We start from the raw sequence: 23351 nt of genomic DNA on the forward strand, positions 1-23351 counted from the left end.
CTTTCCCCCTCGTTCTTTCCTTTCTCCCCCCTCCTTTTGTCTCCCTCTCTCTCCGCACCCTCTGTCCCGGGTTCTCCCTTTCCCCTGCGCTGTCGCTGTCCCCCTGTCCCGCTGTCTGTCTGTCTGTCCCGGTCCCGTTCCCGCCGGGATGACCCCGGGGTGCCGCTAGGGGATGCCCTGGCTCAACGCAGCGCCCGCCGCGGCCGCCGGCCCGCGGGCCCGCAGCCAATCAGCGCCGCCGGGGGCCGGCGGGGCGCGGACCCGCAGCCAATCAGCGCCGCTGGAGGCCGGCGGGGCACGGGCTCGCAGCCAATCAGCGCCGCTGGAGGCCGGCGCCCCAGTTCCTGCTGGTCTCCCATTGGTCCAGCCCGCGGGGGGGCGGGGCCGGGCGCGGCGCGGGGGTCCCGTCGGTGCCGACCCCTCCCGGGACCCCAGCGGGGCGAGGGGAAAAAAACCCCCCTAAACCCCCCCAGATCGAGTGTGCAAACGTGGCCGCTGCTGCGCGCTTGTATCCTTAAATATAACAATAATTGAATCCATTCTGCCTCTTTATTCCAGCGGGGAGCCCCCCGCTCCTGCACCTGCCCGCGCATCCCTGCTCCCGGGGGTCCCCAGCCCGCTGCCATCCCCCGGGTGTTCCCCCGAGAATCCTCCCCATCCCCTCCAATCACCATCTCTCCGGGCTGGCCACTCTCTGGGTTTCTGGGACAGCGGGAAAACTTAATTTCCCCCTTAAAAAAAAAAAAAAAAAAGAGAGAAAAATGTCAAAAATAAATTTAAAAAAGGGGTGTGTGGAGGGGGCACGAAGAGAAGTTTGTGGCCGGGGGCAGCGCGGGGGCGGCCGGAGCGCCCGGCCGGTCCCTGCCCAGGCTCCGCCTCCCCCGGGCTTGTGACACTGGAACCTCCTTAAGTTGCGTCTCGCCACAGCTGTCTGTAAGCACTGAGCCGGCTGGCGCCATCCTGCTCCTTTCAGAAAGAATGCCTTCCCTGTAAAAAAAAAAAAAAAAGAAAAAAGAAAAAAAAAAGAAAAAAAAAAGAAAAAAAAAAGAAAAAAAAAAGAAAAAAAAAAGAAAAAAAAAAGAAAAAAAAAAGAAAAAAAAAAGAAAGGGAAAAAAAGAGAAAAAAATAAGGGGGAGAGAGAGAGAGGAGGAAAAAAAAAGTAGGGAAAACAAAATAGTGCGAGCGAGCACAATCTGATCTGATCAAGCACTTTCAGCTTCATCCCTCCTGGGTCACATACTGCTTCTCCACCAAGGTTTGTGCGGAATTTCTTGAGCAACTTGTCGCTTTTTAAATTTTTCTTTTTCCTCCCTCTCCCCACCTTCCTTTTCTCCTCGCTCCTTTCCTTTCACCCCCACTCTCTTCTCCCATCGCTTTACCCCTTCCCTCCCTTCTCTTTTTCCCCCGTTCCCCCCTTTCTCGGTTGCATAATAATTAATGAGCAATCAAAGTGACTCTGGGCTGCGCAGCAGCGAATGGCACAAGTTCTCACCGGCTTAAGCCACTGGAGCTTCTCAGGTGCAAATGGAACAAATAAAAAAATAAACAAACAACCGCGACGGCCAAAAAAAAAAAAAAAGAAAAAAAAAGAAAAAAAAGCCAAAAAAACCTCAAACCCAAGGAAAAGTAAGAGCTGGGCGGCAGGAGCTGCTGGGCTGCGCTCCGAGCCGGGAGAGAGCGAAAGAGAAAGAGGCGCTGGGAGAGAGGTGGGTCCAGGGCAGAGCAGGCGCTTCCCAGGGATGGCTGCCGAGGGATGGGATGGGTTTGCTCCTGCCTAAAAGTCAGGTGCTAAAGTTCAGAACTTCTCAAGTACGTTTCTCTCCCTGCCTCTCTCTCTCTCTCTCTCTCTGCTCCTTCCCTTTCCTCTTTCTCGTTACAGGTGATCAAAGAAGAGAAACATCTGCAACAGAGCGGAAGAAACGAGGGGATCTCTCTTCGTAGAGAAATTTTTCCCCCCGAGATTTTTTCTTGTTTTCCCTTTTTTCCTCCCTTTTTATTTTATTATTTCCCCCCTCGTTTATCACCAAACCCCCCTACTCCCTCCGCTTTAAACCAAACCTAACCAGAAAACTCGCCGAGCCCTTTTTCCCCGCCCTGCGCTGCATAACTCCGGCAGCCTCTCCCGCTCCCATCTCAAGCCCTCCGCGCCTTGCTGAGGAGGAGGAGGAGGAGGAGGAGGAAGAGCAGCGGAAGATGGAGGTCTCCACGGACCAGCCGCGGTGGGTGAGCCACCACCACCCGGCCGTGCTCAATGGGCAGCACCCGGACTCGCATCACCCCTCGCTTGGCCATACCTACATGGACCCCACGCAGTATCCTCTCGCCGAGGAAGTGGATGTACTTTTTAATATCGACGGACAAGGCAACCCCGTCCCGCCGTACTACGGCAACTCCGTGAGAGCCACGGTGCAGCGGTACCCCACGGCCCACCACGGTGAGTGTCCCCGCCGAGCCCCCCGCTGCTGCCGGGCAGACCCTCTCCTCTCCTGCCGGCGGGGAAGCTACGTCACGGGTGGATTTTGGGGTTGGCGTATTGGAAATAAATAAAAATTCAGGCTTCCTTCCTTTCTTTCTTTCACTTTCTTTTTTTTTTTTTAATTAACTTTCTTTCTTTCTTTCTTTCTTTCTTTCTTTCTTTCTTTCTTTCTTCCTTTCTCTCTTTCTTTCTCTCTTTCTCTCTTTCTTTCTCTCCCTTTCTCTCTCCCATTCTCTTATTATCTTTCTCCCTTTCTTTCTCTCATTCTCTTATTATCTTTCTCCCTTTCTTTCTCTCATTCTCTTATTATCTTTCTCCCTTTCTTTCTCTCATTCTCTTATTATCTTTCTCCCTTTCTTTCTCTCATTCTCTTATTATCTTTCTCCCTTTCTTTCTCTCATTCTCTTAGTCTCTCTCTTTCTCTCTTCCTCTCATTCTTATTCTCTCTCTTTCTTCCTCTCATTCTCTCTCTTTCCTCTCTTTCTCCTCTCTTTCTCACTTTCTTTCATCCTCTCTTTTTACCTCACATCCCTCTCCCCCCTCTCTCTCCTTTTCCTCTTGCTCGCCTTCCTTCTATTTCTTTCTTTTTCATCTTCCTCTTCACTTCTTCCTCTTGCCCCCTTCTCTTTCGCTCTGGTTTCTCCCCCCTCTCTTTAATTAGGCTAACAGCTAGTGTTTTCATACTGTGTTTAGTTTTTGCACGATTAAGCTGCTCTGGGGAAGCAAAGCAAGCTGGGGAGCAGGGGTGTGAAAATGACCCCGCTGTCCTCACGCTTGGGCTATTTTAATTCGCACTTGGTGAGCTTGTTAGGCTTGGGACGAAAGTTTTGCACACATACCCAGGGCAGCACCGTGGCGTGGGTTTAAAATAAGAAAGAAACTAAAAAAAATACAGCCCGTGGTGTATTTAGGTAGCAGACCTGGTGTGTTGTCCTGAGGGTCCTGCAGGAAGGTGAATCCACAACGTGAATCTTGTTCCTGGGTCACAGCTCTCAGAAAGGAGGTGAAATACCTGGGGCCGATGGGGCCCAGGTCCACGGAGGGATGAGCACTTTGGTGCCATCTTTTATGAAGAAGGGGAGAGGTTCAGTATTTATAGCTGGAGTTTACCTGGATGGTTTAAAAAATAAGGAAAGAAATACAAAAAAATAAAAAAAAAAGGAGGGAAAAGAACAGAGGGTGGTTTGTGAAGCCGGACAGTGATCTCTGTCTTGGCAAAATCTAAATCCCCGAGGTTTGCAGTGGAAATAACCCCAAAATCATTGAGAAAATGGGATGAGTGGAGTGGAGATGGAGCCGAGCGGGTTCAGGAGGCTCTCCCAGCCCTCAGCAACTTGTTGAGTGCGAGCCTGCATTAGGCACCGCTCAGTAACTGCATTGTTCTGCTATTAGTCCCTTTAAAACAATTATTTTTAAGGATCAGCAGCCTTTGTCTTTTCTTTCTTTTCTTCCCTTTTCATTTATTTTTTTTCCCAATATATCAGCAGAAAGTGGAAATGCGGTCTCTCTGATCTAGCCTGAATATTATTTACTATGCTACTTCCTGGAGAAGATAATGAATCTTGACCCTTTCTATTCGTATAACCCACCTTCCCTTCCTTTTGAGCAGCGACTTTCAGTATTGTTCACGAGTGCCTGGTATGGTGAAAACCAGTTTTGAGCTTTTCTAGACACACAGGAGGTCGCCATGCAAACATATGTGTCCACCTTGTAACTATCTGTGGCTCTATATGTCTGTGTTTGCACCTCTCCTTCTGTATGTTTAGCAATCTCTATACACATATCACACTGCCTACAGAGGTTAAAGATCTCTAGGTGTCAGAGACTTTCCAGGGCTTTATCATCAGACACAAACTTGCTCCCTTCCAATTGAATAACTGTGTTTTCCATCTTACAGCCATTCGCTCAAGTTGCTGTGGATTTGGATAGATTTAATTCTTAGGATGTATTCTTCTATTTGTTTAGGAAGGGCCGAAAATATTTTAAAATATGAGGTACAAGCCCTTAGGAACATTTATAACCAAAGGGGAAAAGATTTGACTGCAGAAATCTAGTGGATTTTTTTCCCCCCACAAAGTCCAGGTCTGTATTTTAAAAGACAAGTGAAGTGTCCCTTGTCACAAAAAGGTTATGGAGCGTTTCTTTTGAGGCAGCTGGTACCCTCTGCGTGTGCCATACCATCGCGAAAAAGCCAGCTGACATTTCTGTGCAGTCTCGTGGAAGAAGAAGAGACAAACTGAGTGGTTTGCAAAGTTTATCAGCCCTGTTGCAAAGGTTATTGTCATGTCTCTGGGAATTTCCTGGTCTTCTTCGTTTGACCAGAGAATTCCCAGGGTTTGTAGCTCACGGCTCTGTTCGGGAAATCATTTTCCAGCTAAGGAAAAAAAAATATTTCTGCAGTCGGGACTTGGCAATTTCACGCAGGATCTTTGCTTCAAAGTCTTCGTGGGATTGCCTGGAAAACGGAGAGAGTGAAGCAGAGCTCACCAAATCCCGTGTCACAGGGCTGGCACCCTGCTTGGAGGGTCCCGACCCCAAAACTCATTCCTCAACAGGACCGGAGTTGCCACCCCGCGCTCTTGTAGCTTTTAAAATTTAATTTTTAATGACGAACGGGGTTTCTCATCAGATGTAATTTTCCTTGCTCCCCCCGCATGCTGATCTGTTTGGGAAGGACGAAGGGTGGTGGTGGGGGAAGCACGTCCCGGGACCCCACGGGGGGCTTTGCCGGGGTGGCAGAGGATGTGACCGAAGTGTCTCCGTGTTTTCTCCGAGCAGGGAGCCAGGTGTGCCGTCCCCCGCTGCTGCACGGCTCGCTGCCCTGGCTGGACGGGAGCAAGGCGCTGAGCAGCCACCACAGCGCTTCCCCCTGGAACCTCAGCCCCTTCTCCAAGACCTCCATCCATCACAGCTCACCGGGACCCCTTTCCGTCTACCCACCCGCCTCCTCTTCCACTTTATCCGCCGGCCACTCCAGCCCGCACCTCTTCACCTTCCCGCCGACCCCTCCTAAAGATGTGTCCCCGGATCCGTCCATCTCCACCCCCGGCTCCACCGGCTCCACCCGGCAGGACGAGAAGGAATGCATCAAATACCAGGTGTCCCTGGCCGATACCATGAAGCTGGAGTCCTCTCACTCTCGGAGCAGCATGGCCTCTTTAGGAGGAGCCACCTCCTCCGCTCATCACCCCATCACTACCTACCCACCGTATGTCCCAGAATATGGCTCTGGACTTTTTCCCCCCAGTAGCCTCTTAGGAGGATCGCCAACCGGCTTTGGGTGTAAATCGCGACCAAAAGCACGGTCAAGCACAGGTAGGGCTTTTGGCTTCTTCATCCCCGTTGCTCGGGAGAGGAAGCTGAAGGGGCGGAAAAGTGGGGGACAAAGGGATGGGGCTGAGCCCGCACGCAGGGACATGTGCTCGAGCATCCCTGTGATGAGCAGCAGGGGCTGAAGCCCTCGTGGGGGACGCACAAGACACTTCACCTTCCCCACAGGTTGCTCTGCTAGGTTTATAACCAAATTGCCCCTTGTTCAACCCTGGCTGGGGATAGAAGCAGGCCCAGGAACACAAAGCGCCCACCCGGTGCCGCGGGGCTCCAGTCCCGGGGGCGACCCGGCCCCTCCAGCGCCCACGGTGCGCTCGGCTGCGGCTCCCGGGGAGGAAGCGAAACCGAGGGAACCGCAGCATTGGCGGTGATCTCTCTGTATTTTAATAATGGTGCTAAATCCCGGCCAACTTCCCCCGCCTCGCTCTTCCCAGGGCCTCTTCCCAAGCGGCGCCCGGGGATGCGGGGAGGGTTTTCCCCGGGGCGCTGCGGAGATCTCGCCCACGCAGCCCCCAGCCCCAGCCAGCTCCGTGCCAGGGGCTTTGGGTCACCCGCAAGGACAGTCCCCAGAAGTGTCCCCCCGGCCCCTTTCCCGGGGGAAGCGGAGGGCCCCAGCTCTGTGCGCGCCCGCGGAACGGGGAGCGAGGGGCTGCGCGCTCCGGCTCCCGGCGGCGGAGCACGCCGGGCTTGGACCGGGTTCGTGAGCACGGAGGGGTGGGAGAGAGCCGAGGGGAGTGTGTTTGTGTGCAGAGGAAAAGGCGATTAGTCAAAACTCTTTTTCCCCCTTTTAGTTTTTTTTTCTTTTTTTTCTTCTCTATTTTGTTTTTCCGAGGAGGCTGCTGCGGGGTTGCCTGGCATGAATGAGATCAGTTTTCAGGGTTTTTCCAGGGTGACATTTACTCTGTCTGTCTGAGCAGGGACTGTCTCTATTTAGCTGATATGTTTGAGCTAATCCAATTATTTTCAGACTGCTGCACGCGACAGTTGCATTGTTTATCCAGCGCCAGGAACTTTAATAGAGTCCGGATGCGGTTAGAGTGACAAAAAAACCCAGACCTGTATGTTTTGTACATGAAAGCAGGAGAGAGAGAGAGAGATGGGGTGAAACAAAAGAGAGGGACAGAGACTCCAACAGCCCGGGAGCGGCTGCCCCGTTTAACCGGAGGGGAACAAAACGACCTGGGTATTAACGGGACCGGCTCCCCGCCTGGCCCCAGTACGGACCGGGCGCCGTGTCCGGGGTAGGGACCGGTTCATTGTGGCCCCGGGCGGTGCTGAGCATCCCCCGGCGCCCGCCGAGCCGCAGCTCCCGCCGGGCACCCACCGCCTGCGCGGCATTTTCAAACGGCCTCGGCCCCCCTCCACCCTCTCCTCTTGTTTTCCTTTTGCCACTTTCTGTTTACCTTCTAGAAAGACATCTGCGGTTCGTGATAAACCAACCCCAGAAGCAACACCTTATTTTTTTTTTTCTTTCTCTATTTTTTTTTTTTTATTTCACCTTTAGAAGTTGATCTTAGCAAGCTAGGAACTCTCAGACAAAGAGGGTTAGAGCTGGAGAAAGAGGAGGAAGGGGGTGATTCTGCAGGATAAAAGAGGGAGAAGCGGCTGCAAATGTGTTTTTTTGTTGTTGTAGTTGCTGGGGAGGTGTGAGAGAAGAGGGGTTCGGTGCGAATGCACTGGAAAAACGGTTGCAGTTTGTGGTTAGGGCACGGATGCCTCTTGCTCGAAGGCAGCACGGGCTGGGGCAGCGGGGAGCCGGCTCTGTGCTGAGCTGGCTCTGCTCTGCTCTGCTCTGCCCGGCTGAGGTCTGCCACTGCTCTCAGGTGGGCCACGACTGATGTTAGGTACAGAAAAACTTTCCCCGCTAAACCAAAGACGCAACAAGAAACCCCTCTGAAAGTAGCTGAGAGGCAGGGTCTGCATCCCACAGTTCCCTCCTCCAAGATGGGAACTGGTGGGCTGGGGGAGTCTCCTGCTGCAGTAGTCAGAGAGAGGATAAAGAGGTGCCCAAAAAGAAGGAGAAGGAGTGAAAGAACTTACAAAGCAGGCTTGGGGCTGTTTGCTGTCCCAAATAGCCAGGATGGACCTTTAGGCTGCAGATGTGGTGGGGAAACCAGAGGGGTTTCTGAAAGTTTTGGGTGGTGGAGGCTTAATTTCAAATTAATCAATAGCAGATATTGTCGGAGTTGTTATGTATTGGCTGGAGCTGGGGAGATGTTTTGGGGGTTGTCTGTGATTATTTTGGTGTGGTTTGACCTGAGGCCAGGGGAAGAGTCCTCCAAGGCTCATGAACGCCCCTGGGAGCTGGAGGAGTGCTCAAGGAGTGACACTGGGGTCCTCATACACATCAGAAAGGGGGTCGTGGACTGAAATTCTGTATCTAATATTTTGGGTGTAGAGGGCTGGAAGCTTCCTGAAAAGCCTGCCAAGGTTTTTCTGGTGCCTATGGAAACATGGGGTCTCCAGAGTTGTAGGAGCCCTTAATCCAAAGGTGAGGGAAAATTGTCAGCTCCCCTCACTACCCCAAAGGGACCTGTGGGAGGAGTGAGAGCTTCTTTGGGGAGCCTTTTGAGCCACCATGGCATTCGGGTTGTCATTGTCACCATCCCTCTTCCCTGCTGCTGGGACACAGGCCTGATGCTGCCTGTGGAGCAGTGCTGGGGAGAGGAACAGGATCAGAGCCCACCAGACTGTGCCAGGCACATTGTTCAGTCGTGGCTTTGGACCCTTTTTTGGAAATCCTGAGCTTGTGGGGGACTGGCAGGGTCCGGCATGGCTGGGTCTCTGGGGAGGTTGTGGGGTTTTTTGGTGAGGGGGGCTTCCCCCGGCCCCTTTTATCTCTGCTTTCCCTAAGTGAACCATGTTCTCTCTTGTTTTCAGAAGGCAGGGAGTGTGTAAATTGTGGGGCTACCTCAACCCCTCTGTGGAGAAGAGACGGCACTGGGCACTATTTGTGCAACGCCTGTGGACTCTACCACAAAATGAACGGGCAGAACCGGCCCCTGATCAAACCCAAGAGAAGACTGGTGAGTCTCCTTCTGTTTTATTCTTTCTTCTTATTCTGCAGCTTTTGCTTCCTATCTGCAGCTCGGGATGGACAGGGAACCTCAGCCAGCTCCCACTGGTCCCACTGTGTCCGAGGGCTGGGAGGGAGGGATGCTTGGAGAGATGGGACCAGCTGCCTCACCTCTTGCAAACTGCAAAACAGGCTTAAAAATCAAGATCCAGGGCTTCTTGCAAACCAGAAGGGAGTTTTCAACTCCACACGGTGCTTCTGGATGGTGACCAGAGGACAGTGACATTTTCCAGGGCCTAAGGGCAGGACAATAATTTCCTAGTGGCCAAAGAGATTATCAGGAATACAGGATTTCTCCTGGGCTCTCCAAACTCCTGCCCTCCACTCTTTGATGTGTCTCTATCCCCCTTGACTGGTGGTGTTATGGAGAAGGGACCCAAACTGGATCCCAGGTGTCACTGGGGTGTCACTGGTCCTGCAAAGAGCTGGAGCCATCAGGTGCCACTGGTACCTGGTGTGGTCATTTATGTCTGTGCCAACTGGGTCTCATATGGTGCCACAAGGACACAAGGCAGAGAGGATCGTGAGCGTGCAAAGCCAAGAGTGTGCCCAGGCTACAGAAATTGGAAGAAGATGAAATGTGTGGGTAAATGTTTGAAATAATAGTTACAAGACTGGTGACTGTTCTAAGCACAGGCAATATGTTACAGCATCCCCAGCGATCTGTTCATGCATTTCCCTGGAAGCCACAAAAAGGTCTGGAAGCTGTGGGCATGGCTAATAAATGTGTTAAAGTGTATTTGGCAAATAATCAGGCAGACCACAAGGGGAAAAAATATATCAAGTGGGGGAAAAATTATGGTCCCTGCTTGGGAAGTTATTGAATGTTTCGAATCGAGGCACGTTTGGTTTTGTCAGGATTAAAGACATGGAAAGGCTCCTGGGGGCTGCTCAAAATATGGAGGAAAAGTGCGTTTTGCCTCTCTGAGGAATTTCTGAGCTGATGGATGGATCTGGCCAGTCTGGTGAGGCTTGTGCCCGCTATGGCCAGACCCCCCAGGCAGGACAGGGCTGGTTCATTCGTGTTCCTCTTGAAGGTGCTCGCAGCTCTTAGGTTGGGATCAGCTTCCTCACCTCTGAGACACCCATAAAGTTGTATCAGCTTTGTCCCCTCTGGCTCTGGGAAGCATTTGCAGGGTACATTCCCAGGAAGGGCTATGCTGTGAGGGGCACCAGGAATAGCTCTGTCTGGCTGTGTGAGTTTTGGGGAAGATGTGGGTTTGCTCCTCTACCCTGCCAAACTTCCTGCGTGTGAAACCTCTCCGTGCCCTCCTATACGGGCTTTTCCCGTATAGGAAAATGTTTGTCTCTCTCATCTTTCATAGCCTTGTTAGAAAAGAGGAAAAGCTTTCTAGGGAGGGAAGTACAGGCTGGAATTTTGATTTTTTTGGGCAGCTCTCTTGTTCTCTTCTCCTCCTCCCCCCTGGCCCTTCTGTCTTAAACACACAGCCCTCGTTTTCTTTATTTTTTTTTTTCCTCGTTCTCTCTCTATGTGTAAAGTTAACTTCCTAGGAAAAAGCTGCCGGATATCTGAGCCCTGGAGATAACTCCTAAACAACAGCTCCGTTTCCCCAGTCCAAACACACAGGAGCTTGAGCGTATCCAAACAAGCAGAGGGGGAGGCAGAATAGGAAAGCGGCTGGAAAGAGGGGGAGAGTTTTCAAAAAGTGTCTGATGGAACCACGAAAGAATGTCCCGAGTCACCCTGAGCCCGGCACATGTAAAATGAACTATATAAATAAATACATAGTAAAAGGTCATTCTTGGGGGAAAAAAAAAAAGAGGAAGAAAGAGAAGAAGTAAAGAGAGACCTTGTCTTGCGTTATCGCCCCAATCTTTGGGCATTTTAGTTAAAGTCACAAAAAGTTCCCCTTCTTTAAATGCGACCTTTGCTAAATGTGAAATTTGATTTTTCTACTTCCCTCACCCTACCACCCTCCACCCTCCTGCACTGCCTGGGAAAAAGAAAAAAAAAGACAAACATCCCTAATGTTGTTTGCACCTATATTTATTTCCCTTGCTAACCTCTGGAAAAAAATTTAGTCAGAAGGCACCAGAGCTGGGCTTGCACTTGCGTTTTCTGTGCCTGGATGTGGACGTGCATGTAGCTGTGGCTTGACTGGATCTCTCCTGCTGTAAAGGCAGGCGGGCTGGGCAAGGCTGTGGACGGAGGCTCGGGGTGGGGATCCAGCTCCTTCCCTCTGCCACAAGGATCCTGCGTGACCTCGGGCTGGTTTCATAGGCTCTGATCACAGCTGCCCTGAAACTAATGATAGGATTTGATGGGTGGGAGAGAGGAGGCAAAGAAATTCTTAGATGCTGAGAACCCAGCCCAAGCCTTGTTAAATTCAATGGGTGTGTTTGTGAGGGTGTCCTTTAGGTGACAGGGATGAAGTCTCGCTGGCCAAGGGGGCTCAGACAGCTCTACTTCATCTTGAGAGGGAAGGTGAAAGATTTGGAGATGTTGGCAGGGGAATCAAGAACAGGCAGGTGGTACCACACTATCACTGCCTAAAAAATCTTCAGCCCTCCTGGAGGTCATTCCTGTTCCTGTCACAGGCAGTGGCAGCCCCATCGCTGCTGAAATAAAATCTTTCTTTAGTTTTTTCTCCCATTCCCTGCCCATGCAGATGCAGAACTCTCCATTTCCAAGTCAAGCCAAGCTGGTTTTGGAAGGATTATAACCAATTTCTCAGCAGGCCCATGCACATGCAATATTATTTTAGGAAAATGATGCTTGGAGCTTTGTGGGTAAATGCAGACACCGAAAATGCCCCTTAATTAAGCATCTTTATTAGTACTTGGTTCCTCCAACCTCCTCAATTTCACCTTTTCATCACTGCTAGCGCTTCTGAAGTTGTGCCTTTGCTCACTGGCAGCTGTGGTCCTATAGATGATATGGGGCAGCTAATTAGTCATCCCATTACTGCCACGGCCAGGCCCTGAGTCGTTGATTAGCGTCAGTGGATGCCATTGCTGCAGCTTTACAATAGCGTTATTATTCATTGTTTCCTGCCCGCTGCCTCTGTCTCCGGTAGAAGTTGGTACAGCATAAAAGGTGCACTCTGGGACCGAAAGAGCTTAAAAAAAAAAACAACCAGCTAATGATGCTGAATTTTTGCAAGTGAAACACAGTAGTTGGAAATAGTTTAAGAGAAGACAGTAGATGTTGTGATTTATTTGCTTATTTAATGTCAGAATTTGTTTGAAGGCAGCGAGGTGGTGACCAGGCGTGTCTTTTGAACGCGCTTGCCGTAAGAGAAATTACAGCGAGCGCTGTGTAGAAACCCCAAATATCTTCAAAGGGGATGTTTCCCCTGTGTGGGCTGAGCCAAATATCACTGGTTTTTAGAAATTTCCTTAGGCTTGATTTTTGGGTCTGATAAAGGCAAAGCTGCCACCAAGAGACTCAATCCAGCCTCGTGCCCCTCCAAGCCATGAGCGCCGAGTGTCAGGAATTGGGGGGCAGAGAGCTGCAGACTCTTCTCCAGCTCTTTAGTGAGAACCTGGCTGCGCAAGCTGTTGTCTCCATGCTGCCTTTGGAACAGATTCACTATTTCATTATCCTGGAGATTTTGAAGGGAGCCCAGTTTGGGTCCATGGCGTGGTCAGGAGGTGTGCGTGCATCAGTTCGGGGCTCTGCTCTTCACGGTGGGATGTTTCGTCTTCTCTGCTGGCCCTGGGATTTTTTCAAGTCCCCAACTCCTGCTGGTCACCAGCACAGAGAAGTCAGCTAAAGGCCTCCTTGGGACTGGCTTACTTCACAGTGGTTTATGGTCAGGCAAAATGGAACTGTCCCTACGGGCAGCCTGAGAGAGCCACTCGCTTTCGGATCAGCCACTCTGTGATGCTTCCTAGTACTCATGGGCATTGTCTTATTTATTTTTTAGACAGTCCTTTTTGTCTAATTAAAAGAAAAAAAAATTCCTCCCCTATCTAAAGCAAAACCAACCCATCCTCTCTCCACCTACGCCGCATTCAATTATGATTAAAATTGCAACATGACCTAACAAGAGTTGGTATTAACGCTAAGGCTGTGCCAGTGTCCATGTTTGCATTTTGGGTTTGTTGTACGGTATCCAAAAATGTGGTATTTTCTTTCTTTTTTTTTTTTTTTTCAATGTTGGATGTGCTACAGTGTGCGGCTGTGTGGGGTGAGGGGTAAATTTGAAACAGTAAGAGCACAAAAGAGAGCATTAAAGGCTCAGTTCTGCAAGGTGCCAAGCATTGCTATGATCTGGCAAATCGCTTAAGCACATGTTTTAACTTTAAGCACATGAGCAGTTCCATTGAAAGCAACGCATCGGGATGAAATCAGAGCTCTGGGACCATGTCATATTGATGAAGAATAGATAGGATGGGGATCTAAAGGTCTTTTTTTTAGGAGCTGTAGGCATTTGCACACACGCAAGCATGCATACGCGCTCACACAGCAGTCTGAAAGCTCCTGTTCCTCCTTCAGAGGCAAAAGGACAATTTGTTTGCTAGAGTTACAGTTTTTAAATGATAAGTACGAATTTATGCATGCGAAAGAAAGCAACTTCACTAAATTTGACTTCGCTAAGTCATTATCACAGCTAACAAAAAAAGCTTCTGTATACACTTTGCCACGTAGATTTTTTTTTCTTGTTCCTACCTCTTTATGAAATGGTAAATTCTTCTTTCAGGCTTGTTACCAATCCTTAAATAAACATGAAGGTTTGGGCTGAGAAAAGGGTGTAATTAAAAAGTTGGGATTCTTGCTCTTTGCCACAGTGTTATTTCCGATCTGGAGCCTGTCTCCTTTGAAGCTGAGCTGAGTTTACGGGACCGGGCTGCGCTTGCGGTCGGGCCCGGCGAGCAGCTGCCCACCCTGGTCTCACCCGGAGCTCACTGGAGCTGGAGTGACTCACGCCCTCGACTCCAGCAATTGTCAGTTCAGGCCCTGACTGCAGAATTAGACCCCTGGAGGGTCTGGGAGAATTAAGATGGAAAGACATGTTGGCATTTAAATAACATTTTCCCCTCTGGAATGGGCTGTGCCAGAGCTGCTAATTTTGATGAGTTCTATCAGAGGTTTAGCACTCACTTTTAGGATGCCCTTTGGCACCTGATTCAGTTCACATATAATTTGGGATTAAAGTACCTTGGGGATTTTTTTTCACAATTATTATTTGTTCTCACAAGTCAGTTTCTGGAGGCCTCTGCTGATGTGCGTCAGTCTTGCAGGGTTGATGTTTTCTTTCTCAGAAATTTTGCTGATTGCATTTTTTTTTTTTTAACACTGGTGTTTTTCTCTTCCTCTCCTTCTCTTTCCCTCCTTCCCACAGTCTGCAGCCAGGAGGGCGGGCACGTCCTGTGCAAACTGTCAGACCACCACTACCACCCTGTGGAGGAGAAATGCCAACGGTGATCCCGTCTGTAACGCCTGTGGGCTCTACTACAAGCTGCACAATGTAAGTGTGACTGTAATACTCAATAATGGGGCCTCAGCTCTGGTGCTCAATGATCCAAACTCTTCCTTAACTTGAGGATTTCCAGTCTCGGGTGGTGCTGAGACCTCTGTTATCCCTTTGGGGACCTTGGGGTTTGGAGCGATGAGTCGTCAGCCTTTCAAACGTAGCCTATCCAACTTGGGGAGGTATAAAACAAGGCTGTCCTTGGGTAATATTAGAGCTTTTCCTTGCCTGAGCCAAGAAAGGAGGGATGGGTCAACACAGAGAGACATTATCTGCTGCTGATTGGGCTCAGAGAGTTGGAAAAGACAACACACTGTCCTGCAAGCCGATATCCCTTCTATGCATAGCTTGGTTCCTCCAGCAAATATAAACTCTGGAAAAAAAGAAATATGTGCCTGAAACTATTTAGATCATTCTTGGGTTTGTGGCTGCCTTTGTCCTCTCCCCAAAGATGATTTATTTAGGCCCTGTGTTTGTGCTGGTCGATGCAAATGAGTCCCAAACCAAAAAAGGACTTGATTTAGTTAGCGGGTTGCAGAGTGTGTTCAACCTGTGATGTGAATTTCAAAGCATCTGTCATGGAAGGGAAGGAGAAATGAAGTGAAATGAAATGGCTGGCAGATTTAATCTATCTCCATGCAAAGCCAGCTTGCAGGAACGAGGGATATGTGCCCCAGGGAAAGAGCTAAGGGACCTGAAAAGTCCTCTACTGAATAGTACTGCTAATAAAGGAGACTTAAGGCTACTCCTGTTCCTCTCATTCCACTTGTGGCATTAGAATAATTATTATGTCAAAAGAAGGAAAAGACTTCCAATGTCTCTGCTTTGATATATTTTTTTCCACTAGTGGTTGATTGCTCTGTGTTTGGTTTGGAAATCTGGGGCTATGTTTTGCCCTTATGTCCACCCATGGAAACACATCAAAGACATATCGGGTTTCATGGTGCATCCAACCCTTGTGGTATCTCAGTCTCTTCCATTTGTTATTTCAAACTGTTTGGTTTCTTAGGATGAGTAAACAAGTTTGGCTTAAGTAGAAAAAAAACCCCAACAAACAACCAGGCTTATTTTTCACCTGTTTCATGGGAGGCATCTCTCTTGGAAAAAAGGAAAATGTGTTTACCTTTTAGTGGGCAGGTGTCTCAGCACGCTTTGAGTCTCATGTAGCAAGTAAAGCTTGCCATCAAACTCTCAGTGTGATCACTGCAAACACACTGGGTTGGACCCAGAGTGAAAACTCTCAGAATATCATGAGAAAATATTCTGTTTGCTATTTCCTTGGCAAGAAGGGATCAAGGTCAGGCAGCTTCGCTGAGCAGGGGATACATGCTTGTGCTCTGTTTCCATTTTAGCCTTGGAGCCACCAGTGGTAGGACTTAAATCATTTAGTTTGGGAAACCTCAAGGAGCTGCTCCTCCTGTAGCCAGCAAAACCCGTTGAAGAAAACAGGCTCTTCTCAGCTGGTGCTGGTGGATGTTTGTGTTTCAGTGGGATGACTTCTACCCTTGAATAGGTCCTCCCCATGCCTGCAAAAGATGGCAGGATGATGAGTTACGATGTGTCTGATTCCATTGTAGACATCTGACCGGAGAAATCTCCTCCTGGAGTGTTTAGAATGGTGTCTCAATGCTGAGGTTCTTCAGAAATGTGTCTGCAAGAGCTTATCCTTTTATTTTTTGCACTAACACTGCAAACCTAGTTGGCCTGAATTGACCTCTAGATCCAGTGTTTAGGGAAACGCCGATCCAGCTGTGAAATTTGTGACATGGGGCAGGCCTTGAGCACATTGGAACCATTTTCATATTCATTAAAAACTCCAACAGCTGCTTAAAAGCTCAGCATAGCTACTTACCAAAGTCAAGTAGTATCTTGCCTTATGAGCAACGCCATTAATGGATTCTGCTTAAATGAAACCCCCAGAGGACTGAGCTCCTGTGTGCAGCAAAATAACCAGGATACTAAAACCTAGATATGAGTGGGTAGATCCTTTTATAAAAAATTCTTAAAGTGTATTTAGTATTTAGTAAAGTATTTACTTAAGTATTTAGTTATGGCTGTGGTGAGACGTGTGGTCCTGCTCCCTGTGTGTATATTATCTCCTGATTTCCATCAGGAGAGGAGTCAGAAATAGAGAGGCTGATTGTAGCGTGTCCTTCCCAAGCAGCTGTCAGCATGGGTGTTGTGCCAGTGCCTGTGGAAGGTCTTTGGATGCTTGGAAGTTGACTTAACCCTGTTTCAGGCTAGGCTGTAGCAAATTCCTCTCTGCTGTTTTATCCACCCCCCCTCCCCGTTTTTTCTTTTCTTTGGGTTTAATGAAATTTTCTGGGACCTTAACATCATTAGGCTATTTTAATGGATTGATCTGCAGTTGAAACTTCCTCAGATTTTATGTCCACACTGGGAACGATTGCAGTGAAAAGGCAAATTTTTTTCCATGGTGTTAATTTTTTCATGGAGCTATATCAGTTTGTTTTACTGTTGATTCCCACAGCTTAAGCAAACCCATTTGTCAGTAGGATATAAGCAATAATCATAATAGTCTTGGGGTGCATTTAGTGAAGCTGTTGGCATTCCTCCCACTGACTTCAACAAGAGCCGGCTCCATTAACACCAGTATTAACAATGACTAATATTTCACATTGATACGGTGCCTTTCATCCCGTGGCATCCCAGAGTGCTTTCTAAGATACAGCCAGCCTGGAAGATTAACCCAACGTTGTAATGACTATGTCTGAAGGATAAATCCACTTCAGTGACAGGACCTTATTGAGGTCAATGGCAAAATCCCATTGTCTTCAGTCAGAGCAAGATCAGACCTATAATGGTTAAGACTTTCCCTTGGATTTCATCTGTTGAATATGAGGTTCTCATCCTTGTTATTTTAGTCCTTAGAAGTGGGATGAGCCTTTGCACACTTCAGGGATGGGTGGGAGTGTACCTTGCTGGAGTTGTACAGCAGACTGGCCTGGGCCCATAGAAGTGAGTGATTTGCCGTTATTTTTGGTAAAATTAATCAGAAAAGGCCCCTTTTTCAATACCCTAAAGCAGGCCTATGTGTCCCGAGAGCAGAGCAGTCAGTATTTTGCATATGATAAAACAAAGAGCATAATTCCTGCCCATAATTAATTTGCTCCATCTGAAATTAATGAATTTCATATACATGCGTTGGGCTGGTTTAATTTTAATTTAGCATGTGTTTGTCATTTTTATCAGAATGAATTTTCACGGAGAAGGTCTTCCCTCCGGGTTTTTAATTTCTCTACCCCAGAAACAGAGATGGGTCCTTGGCTTTGATGTATTGGGGACCTCTTTTACCCTGCTGTGACTGGTCTTTGAAGTCACTGGAAAAAATTTCCAGCTTGCTGCTTTGATTGTGCTGGTTCCTGACATTTATCTGAGTCTTTATCTGCTTGGCTCCTGGCTTAGTTACCTGCTCAGAGTGTGAGACCATTTACACTGGGATGATGTGGCCAGCCAACAGCTTGCATGGCAGCTCTGACCCCAGCTGTGGGCTGGCCATGGCTTTGTCACCATCCTGGTGACACAGAGCTGGTGTTCCCATGCTCGAGTTTCATGTCAAATCATGGCCTGGGCCATTCTGTTCTTAGAGATTGAACGAAACAGGAGAGATGTTGCTTTGGGGAAGTGTTCACTGTCCTGTGGGATATGATACCCAGCAAGGTTCAGGAGCCTGTGCTTGTTCCAAGACCCAGAACAGCCCCAGTCCCACCACCAGGCTGATGTCACTTTGCCACAACCAGCTCCCAAGCTTGCAACTTTGCTGCTTCAACTGGAAATTGGTTCTGGCTGCCCCTGAGCCTTTGTGTTGTGATACAGATCCTCATTTGAAGCTGGTGGGGCAGGGGCTGTGTGTGCCTCCCCAGATCTGAGCTGGATTTGCCAGGGATTGGCACTTCCTGGCCTCCTTTGATGCTTCTGCGTGGTGGAGCTCACCTGGGGCTTCTCCCTGGCTTTGAACCTGGGCAACACATCCCTGTTAAAAACTTAAAACAGGCCAGGCAAAGCTTTCCAGTCTGAGTCTGGAGCAAAGGACCATCCTTGTGTGTGCATCCTCATTCCCTCAGTGAGGACAGAAAGCCAGGGAAGTGGGTTGTGTTGTGTTTGGAACCCACGACATTTTAAATTTTGCTTGCTGCTGCTGCAGGGCTGTTGTTGGGCTGATCATGGGCAGATTCTTCCTTCCTACCTTTAACTGTTGGCAAGCAGGGCTGCTCTCTTCATCTCTTGTCACTCTCTTCATCTTCATCTTGTCACTGCTGGTAAAAAGAGCCTGGGGTCACAAATCCAGACTGGAATGACAAACTCTGGGATGCCAAAACCAGAGATGAGCCTGGTCCTTCCTTTCCCCATAATTCCATCTTTGCATGTAACAGGGAGCTATTTTATCCTGGCCTCCCTGGGGAGAGAAATCCAGGAATGATTCTCATGCTGTGAAAAGGGAGCAGAAAGGGGCTGAGGAGCAACAAGTGAAACTTTGCTGTGATCTGGAAGAAGGGAATGCTTTGTTCCTTGTGCTGATTTAAGGTCTTATGGACAAAGAGTTGCTCAGAATTTTTGCAGGGACACCTTTTCATTGTCCTTCACAGATCCTGGTGGACAGTGGATCCATTTTTTCTCCCTTTTGCAGGATATTCATCAGCACCATCATGTGCTCACATTTATTATGAAAAATGGTTCAGCCTCAGAGTGATTTGCTGCCTTCTGCTATAGGTGAAATCCTGCAGAAGAGCCAGAGCAAGACCCATTTACATTATCAAGCCTGGATTTTAAGGTTGTTTAGGGACATTGGCGGCATAAAGTGTGGTTTGTGAAGTTTCATGTCACCTGTGCTAGTACATAATGTGATGCTGGCTGTCTTTGCAGTATAGAATGATAAAATCATGGAATACTGTGAGTTGGAAGAGATCCACTAGAATCATCAAAGTCCAACCCCTGGCCCTGCACAGGACAGCCTCAAGTAATAAGAATAATAAGAGTTTCTTACAGGGTGTACAACAGATCTTTTGCTACCATTTCCTAATCCTGATGGATGATAATTTCTGCTGTGTAGTTTCAGGAGGAGAATTTAATGTTTATTTTCCCTGCAGATAAGTTTGTATGCATGTAGAAAATGCATTGCTGGTCAGCACAGATACCTGCTTCAGCCTCCCTAAAAAAACCTGGAAGCCTTTAGAAATAAAATCAGATTAGCTAAAGAAAATCACAAAGGATGATCAGAGCAAAATCTTTTGAAAGAAGAAAAATAAGACAAAACCCCCTTCCCTTTTGTGAAGAGTTGCCCATTTTCCTAATGGAGCTGTGAAAGCCTGAGACCCCTCACAGCACTGAAATCCCAGCAGCTCTTGCTGCTAATGGTTTTAGATCAGACAGGAAGCCTCAGGGTGAGACGGTGTCTGTGGGGAATATTTCCAGGAGGTAATGATTGGTTTCATACCTAAACACAATGCAATTACCTAATGTGCAGATAGTTGAAATTTTTCAGCTGCTGTGAATTATTCGGGTATGTTTTGCTCCTGTGTGGCTCTGCCAGCAATTTTCTGTCGTCTTGTCTTCAGAAATTTCAACTGAGCTTGGGATTTCCTGGAGGGATCTGAATTTTGGGATGGAAATGGAGAGGCTGGGTGCAGGGGAGGAGGGGGACTGTGACCAGCTGGTCCTACTGGGCTGGGGCATGGGGTACACGGATCCCATGGTGATTTGGGGAGAAGGGATGGAAGCACAAAAAAATAATTGATTTTTGTTTAGATTAACAGACCCCTGACTATGAAGAAAGAAGGAATTCAGACCAGAAACCGAAAGATGTCTAGCAAATCCAAAAAGTGCAAAAAGGTCCATGACAACCTCGAAGACTTTCCCAAGAGCAGCTCCTTTAACCCCGCCGCCCTCTCCAGACACATGTCCTCCATCAGCCACATTTCACCCTTCAGTCACTCCAGCCACATGCTGACCACACCGACACCGATGCATCCTCCATCCAGCCTCTCCTTCGGACCTCACCACCCCTCCAGCATGGTCACTGCCATGGGTTAGCAAGAGACTCCCCTGCTGAATGCTTACAGTCTCAAAATGAGATTTACTTTATATACTACTTGCATTTTTGCAGGCGTGTGGTTATGGGTCTGACGTCCCGAATGAAATGGGAGAGGGGAAAAAAAAAAAGAATTAAAAAAAATTAAAAAAAAAAAAGGTTATTTGAAGGCGTAAGAGAGAGAGAGAAAAAAAAATAAAAATGCAGAAAAAAACTACAAAAAGCACAAAAAAGGAAAAAAAAGGAAAAAAAGCAAAAAAAGAGTAAAAAAAAAGTTTTAAAAAAGTGATGTTTGCCACTTTTTAAAGGAACTCACTATGGCGTCTATGTATTCTTACCCACTGAATCTGGATACCATTTGTGAATAAGCCATTCAGAACTTGCATTCCCTATTGGACAGGATCTCTAGTGCTGTGAAAAAATAAAATAAAATAAAATAAAACACGCTGAACATTGCATATAACTTATATTGTAAGAAATACTGTACATTTGAGGAAGACTTTATTGCATCTGAGGAGCTGTAAAGAAAAAGGCATGAAGGACTCCGAGAGATTTTTTTTAAAGGAAAAGAAAAAAAAAAAAGAAGATGGGAGGACAATTTAAAAACCAGAAAAACAAACAATGCAGACCAAGAGGAAACGCGGTCTTATGAACAAATGGACCAACTGCCAGTCATATCTTCTCCTTTTATTTTATTTTTATTTTGGTTTTTTTTCGGTTGGTTTTTATTTTGGTTTCTTTTTTTTTTTTCGTTTCCGGGGAGGGGGAGGGGGCTGGCTAGAACGGTTTTGATGATGCATTAACTAACTAACTAACTAAATAACTAAATAAATAAAAGCTGTAGGGAGATCATTCATTCTGGGCCACGGGCCCTTTGCATAGGAAGTACCAATGGTGTCAGGCAATCAGTGTTAACATGCGGACATTGCCAACAAGGGGGTTTCAGATAGCCATTCTCCAGGTCTATATGCATTGTGAACAAGTTCCTGTAATTGTTGTTTGTATGTATAATTCAACACACCAAAATAAGAAAGATGTAGATTTATTTCATCCTATTATACAGACTGAATGGTTGTACAAATTTATTTACTGCTAGTGATAAGACCTGCTCTTTTTTTTTGTTTTGTTTTGTTTTCATATTTTTTCCTCTTTTTTTTTTTTTGGAGAATAAACTAGATTAAATTCTGTTGACTTAACAGTGTTTTGTGCTTGGGGGTGGGAAAAGAAACATTTTTCTTTCTTTATTAATTTTTCTTAGCATTTGTTTGGATGGTATTTATGACATAGTTACCACGGGTACGGGAATGTCTGTCTCTGCGCTCATGCTGACAGCCAAAGCAATGTTTGCAGTGGCTTGATAAAAAAAAAAAAAAGATGAATCACAGAACAAAGGAAAAAAACCCTCAAAAAATAAATGGACTGCATGTTAGTGTAACCCCACTGTCCGGTGTGTGCTCCCTGTCCCTCGAATCGCAGCCCAGCTGCTGCCCCTGCGTGGTTTTGGGCTCCCAGGTGGGATGGGTCCCTTTGGGTCTTGGGCAACCATGACCAAACTGGTGTTGAGGACAATTTGGGGCTGGGATAAGTGCAAAGGTACAGCAGGGTCCTTATGATCAGGCTGCTTTTGAAAAAAGCAAAGGTTGTGGACAGGAGCTGGAAAAGCTGTGTCTCATGGGGTACTCAGTGATGGATCAAACAAGTGACAGCTGAGATCTTGATGTGAAATCAGGATGGATCAGATCTGCCCTTCTCTTGGAGGAATGGACAGAATCCATCATGAAAGGCTTGGTTTGATGAGAGAGAAAATTCACAAAAATTCAAAGGCTATTAGCCATTCCAGTCCTGCAAGAACTCTCTTTGAAACAGTGTAATTTTAACTAATATTACAATTGATAAAGCAGAGTTTGGCTCTGATTGTTTCATTTCTGGTGGTTTAATCCTTAGGAATCCATCCTTCTTTTAGTTTTCAGAGTTTACTCATCCAGCTTCTTTATGCTACTACAAGGGTTGGGAATCCACCTTCCAAATGAAGGGTTAAACTTCTTATCAAACCACTCCATTTGCTGGAGATTTAAGCGCAGTGTGATAAGACAGAGGTTACCAAGGCTGTGAGAAAATGCTTGAAAAATCCCAAACAAAAATACAACCCCCAAACGTAAAAAACCTCAACAGACGTGACCTGCAAATTATTTTTATATTTTTAATGCTGAGTGAAATATTTCACCCAGAAATATGTGTACCCCTGCCTTTTAGTGCCAGGTGGATGGAAAAATATCATCACATCTGTCACAGCTGTTTGAACCCACTTTCTCTGGAGGGAGGGGTAACAGTGGCATGGTCTAATCTGCGGCAGGATGGTTCACACCAGGGAGGGTGCTGCATGCAAGGAATAAAACATTTTAAAACTTTCAGGATGATTATACAGAGGTCAGATAGTTGGTGATTTGGGAATGGGGAGGAGGGGCAGAGGGTTGACTTTCATTTAAAATGAACCTGGTTAAAGTATATCTGCCATAAAGGAGGATTTGGCAGATGGAAGCGGAACAGGCAGTAATCATTTTGTAATGTTGTATAGTCTCTCCTTTCTTCTCTGTTGACAAAAATGTGTAAAAAAAATCAGAACAAATGGTACACATTTAAAATCTTATGTTAATCACCTTTCTGCTTTCTCAATGAATATTTTAAGCATAAAGACTAAATGTCGAAATAAAACAGAGTGAAGAATTACCAAGATGCAAATGGAGATCTTGTTGGCTCCTAATTAATCATCTGTGAACTATAAAGCTATTTTCAATTAGCCTGACAAATCAAAGGCAATAATCATCTTTGCTGATATTAAGCTTGAGAGATTATTATTTTTTAATTCGCAATGCTACAACCTTTCCCTCCTTTCGCTCATCAACAGATTGCAGTTAGACTAAAATATTGATTCAAGGACCTCAGCAATGGCAAAAATTAGAGGAGGATTTGCATGGTGAAATT

At 47.2% G+C, this 23351-nt stretch overlaps 1 protein-coding gene across 2 annotated transcripts; it reads left to right on the top strand.

Annotated features, from left to right (window-relative positions):
* Positions 1-2018: 2018 nt before the first annotated feature.
* Positions 2019-21804, top strand: GATA3 (GATA binding protein 3). Of its 2 annotated transcripts, none has more exons than XM_039730916.1 (5): positions 2019-2434; positions 5255-5791; positions 8687-8832; positions 14192-14317; positions 20087-21804. In XM_039730916.1, exons 1-5 carry the CDS (start codon positions 2194-2196, stop codon positions 20369-20371), a joined length of 1335 nt encoding a protein of 444 aa, XP_039586850.1. In that variant the 5' UTR covers positions 2019-2193; the 3' UTR covers positions 20372-21804. The 2 variants fall into 2 exon arrangements, with proteins under 2 accessions (XP_039586850.1, XP_039586851.1); XM_039730917.1 differs by having other exon boundaries at positions 8690-8832.
* Positions 21805-23351: the final 1547 nt, after the last annotated feature.

The sequence above is a fragment of the Passer montanus genome, unplaced genomic scaffold, assembly GCF_014805655.1.
Source record: "Passer montanus isolate IOZ18808 unplaced genomic scaffold, ASM1480565v1 scaffold74, whole genome shotgun sequence".
Classification (NCBI taxonomy): domain Eukaryota; kingdom Metazoa; phylum Chordata; class Aves; order Passeriformes; family Passeridae; genus Passer; species Passer montanus.

Coding starts and splice junctions, on each gene's coding strand:
- GATA3 (XM_039730916.1), top strand. CDS start 2,194: ATGGAGGTCTCCACGGACCAGCCGCGGTGGGTGAGCCACCACCACCCG. Junction 2,435..5,254: donor GTACCCCACGGCCCACCACG/GTGAGTGTCCCC, acceptor TTCTCCGAGCAG/GGAGCCAGGTGTGCCGTCCC. Junction 8,833..14,191: donor TCAAACCCAAGAGAAGACTG/GTGAGTCTCCTT, acceptor TCCTTCCCACAG/TCTGCAGCCAGGAGGGCGGG.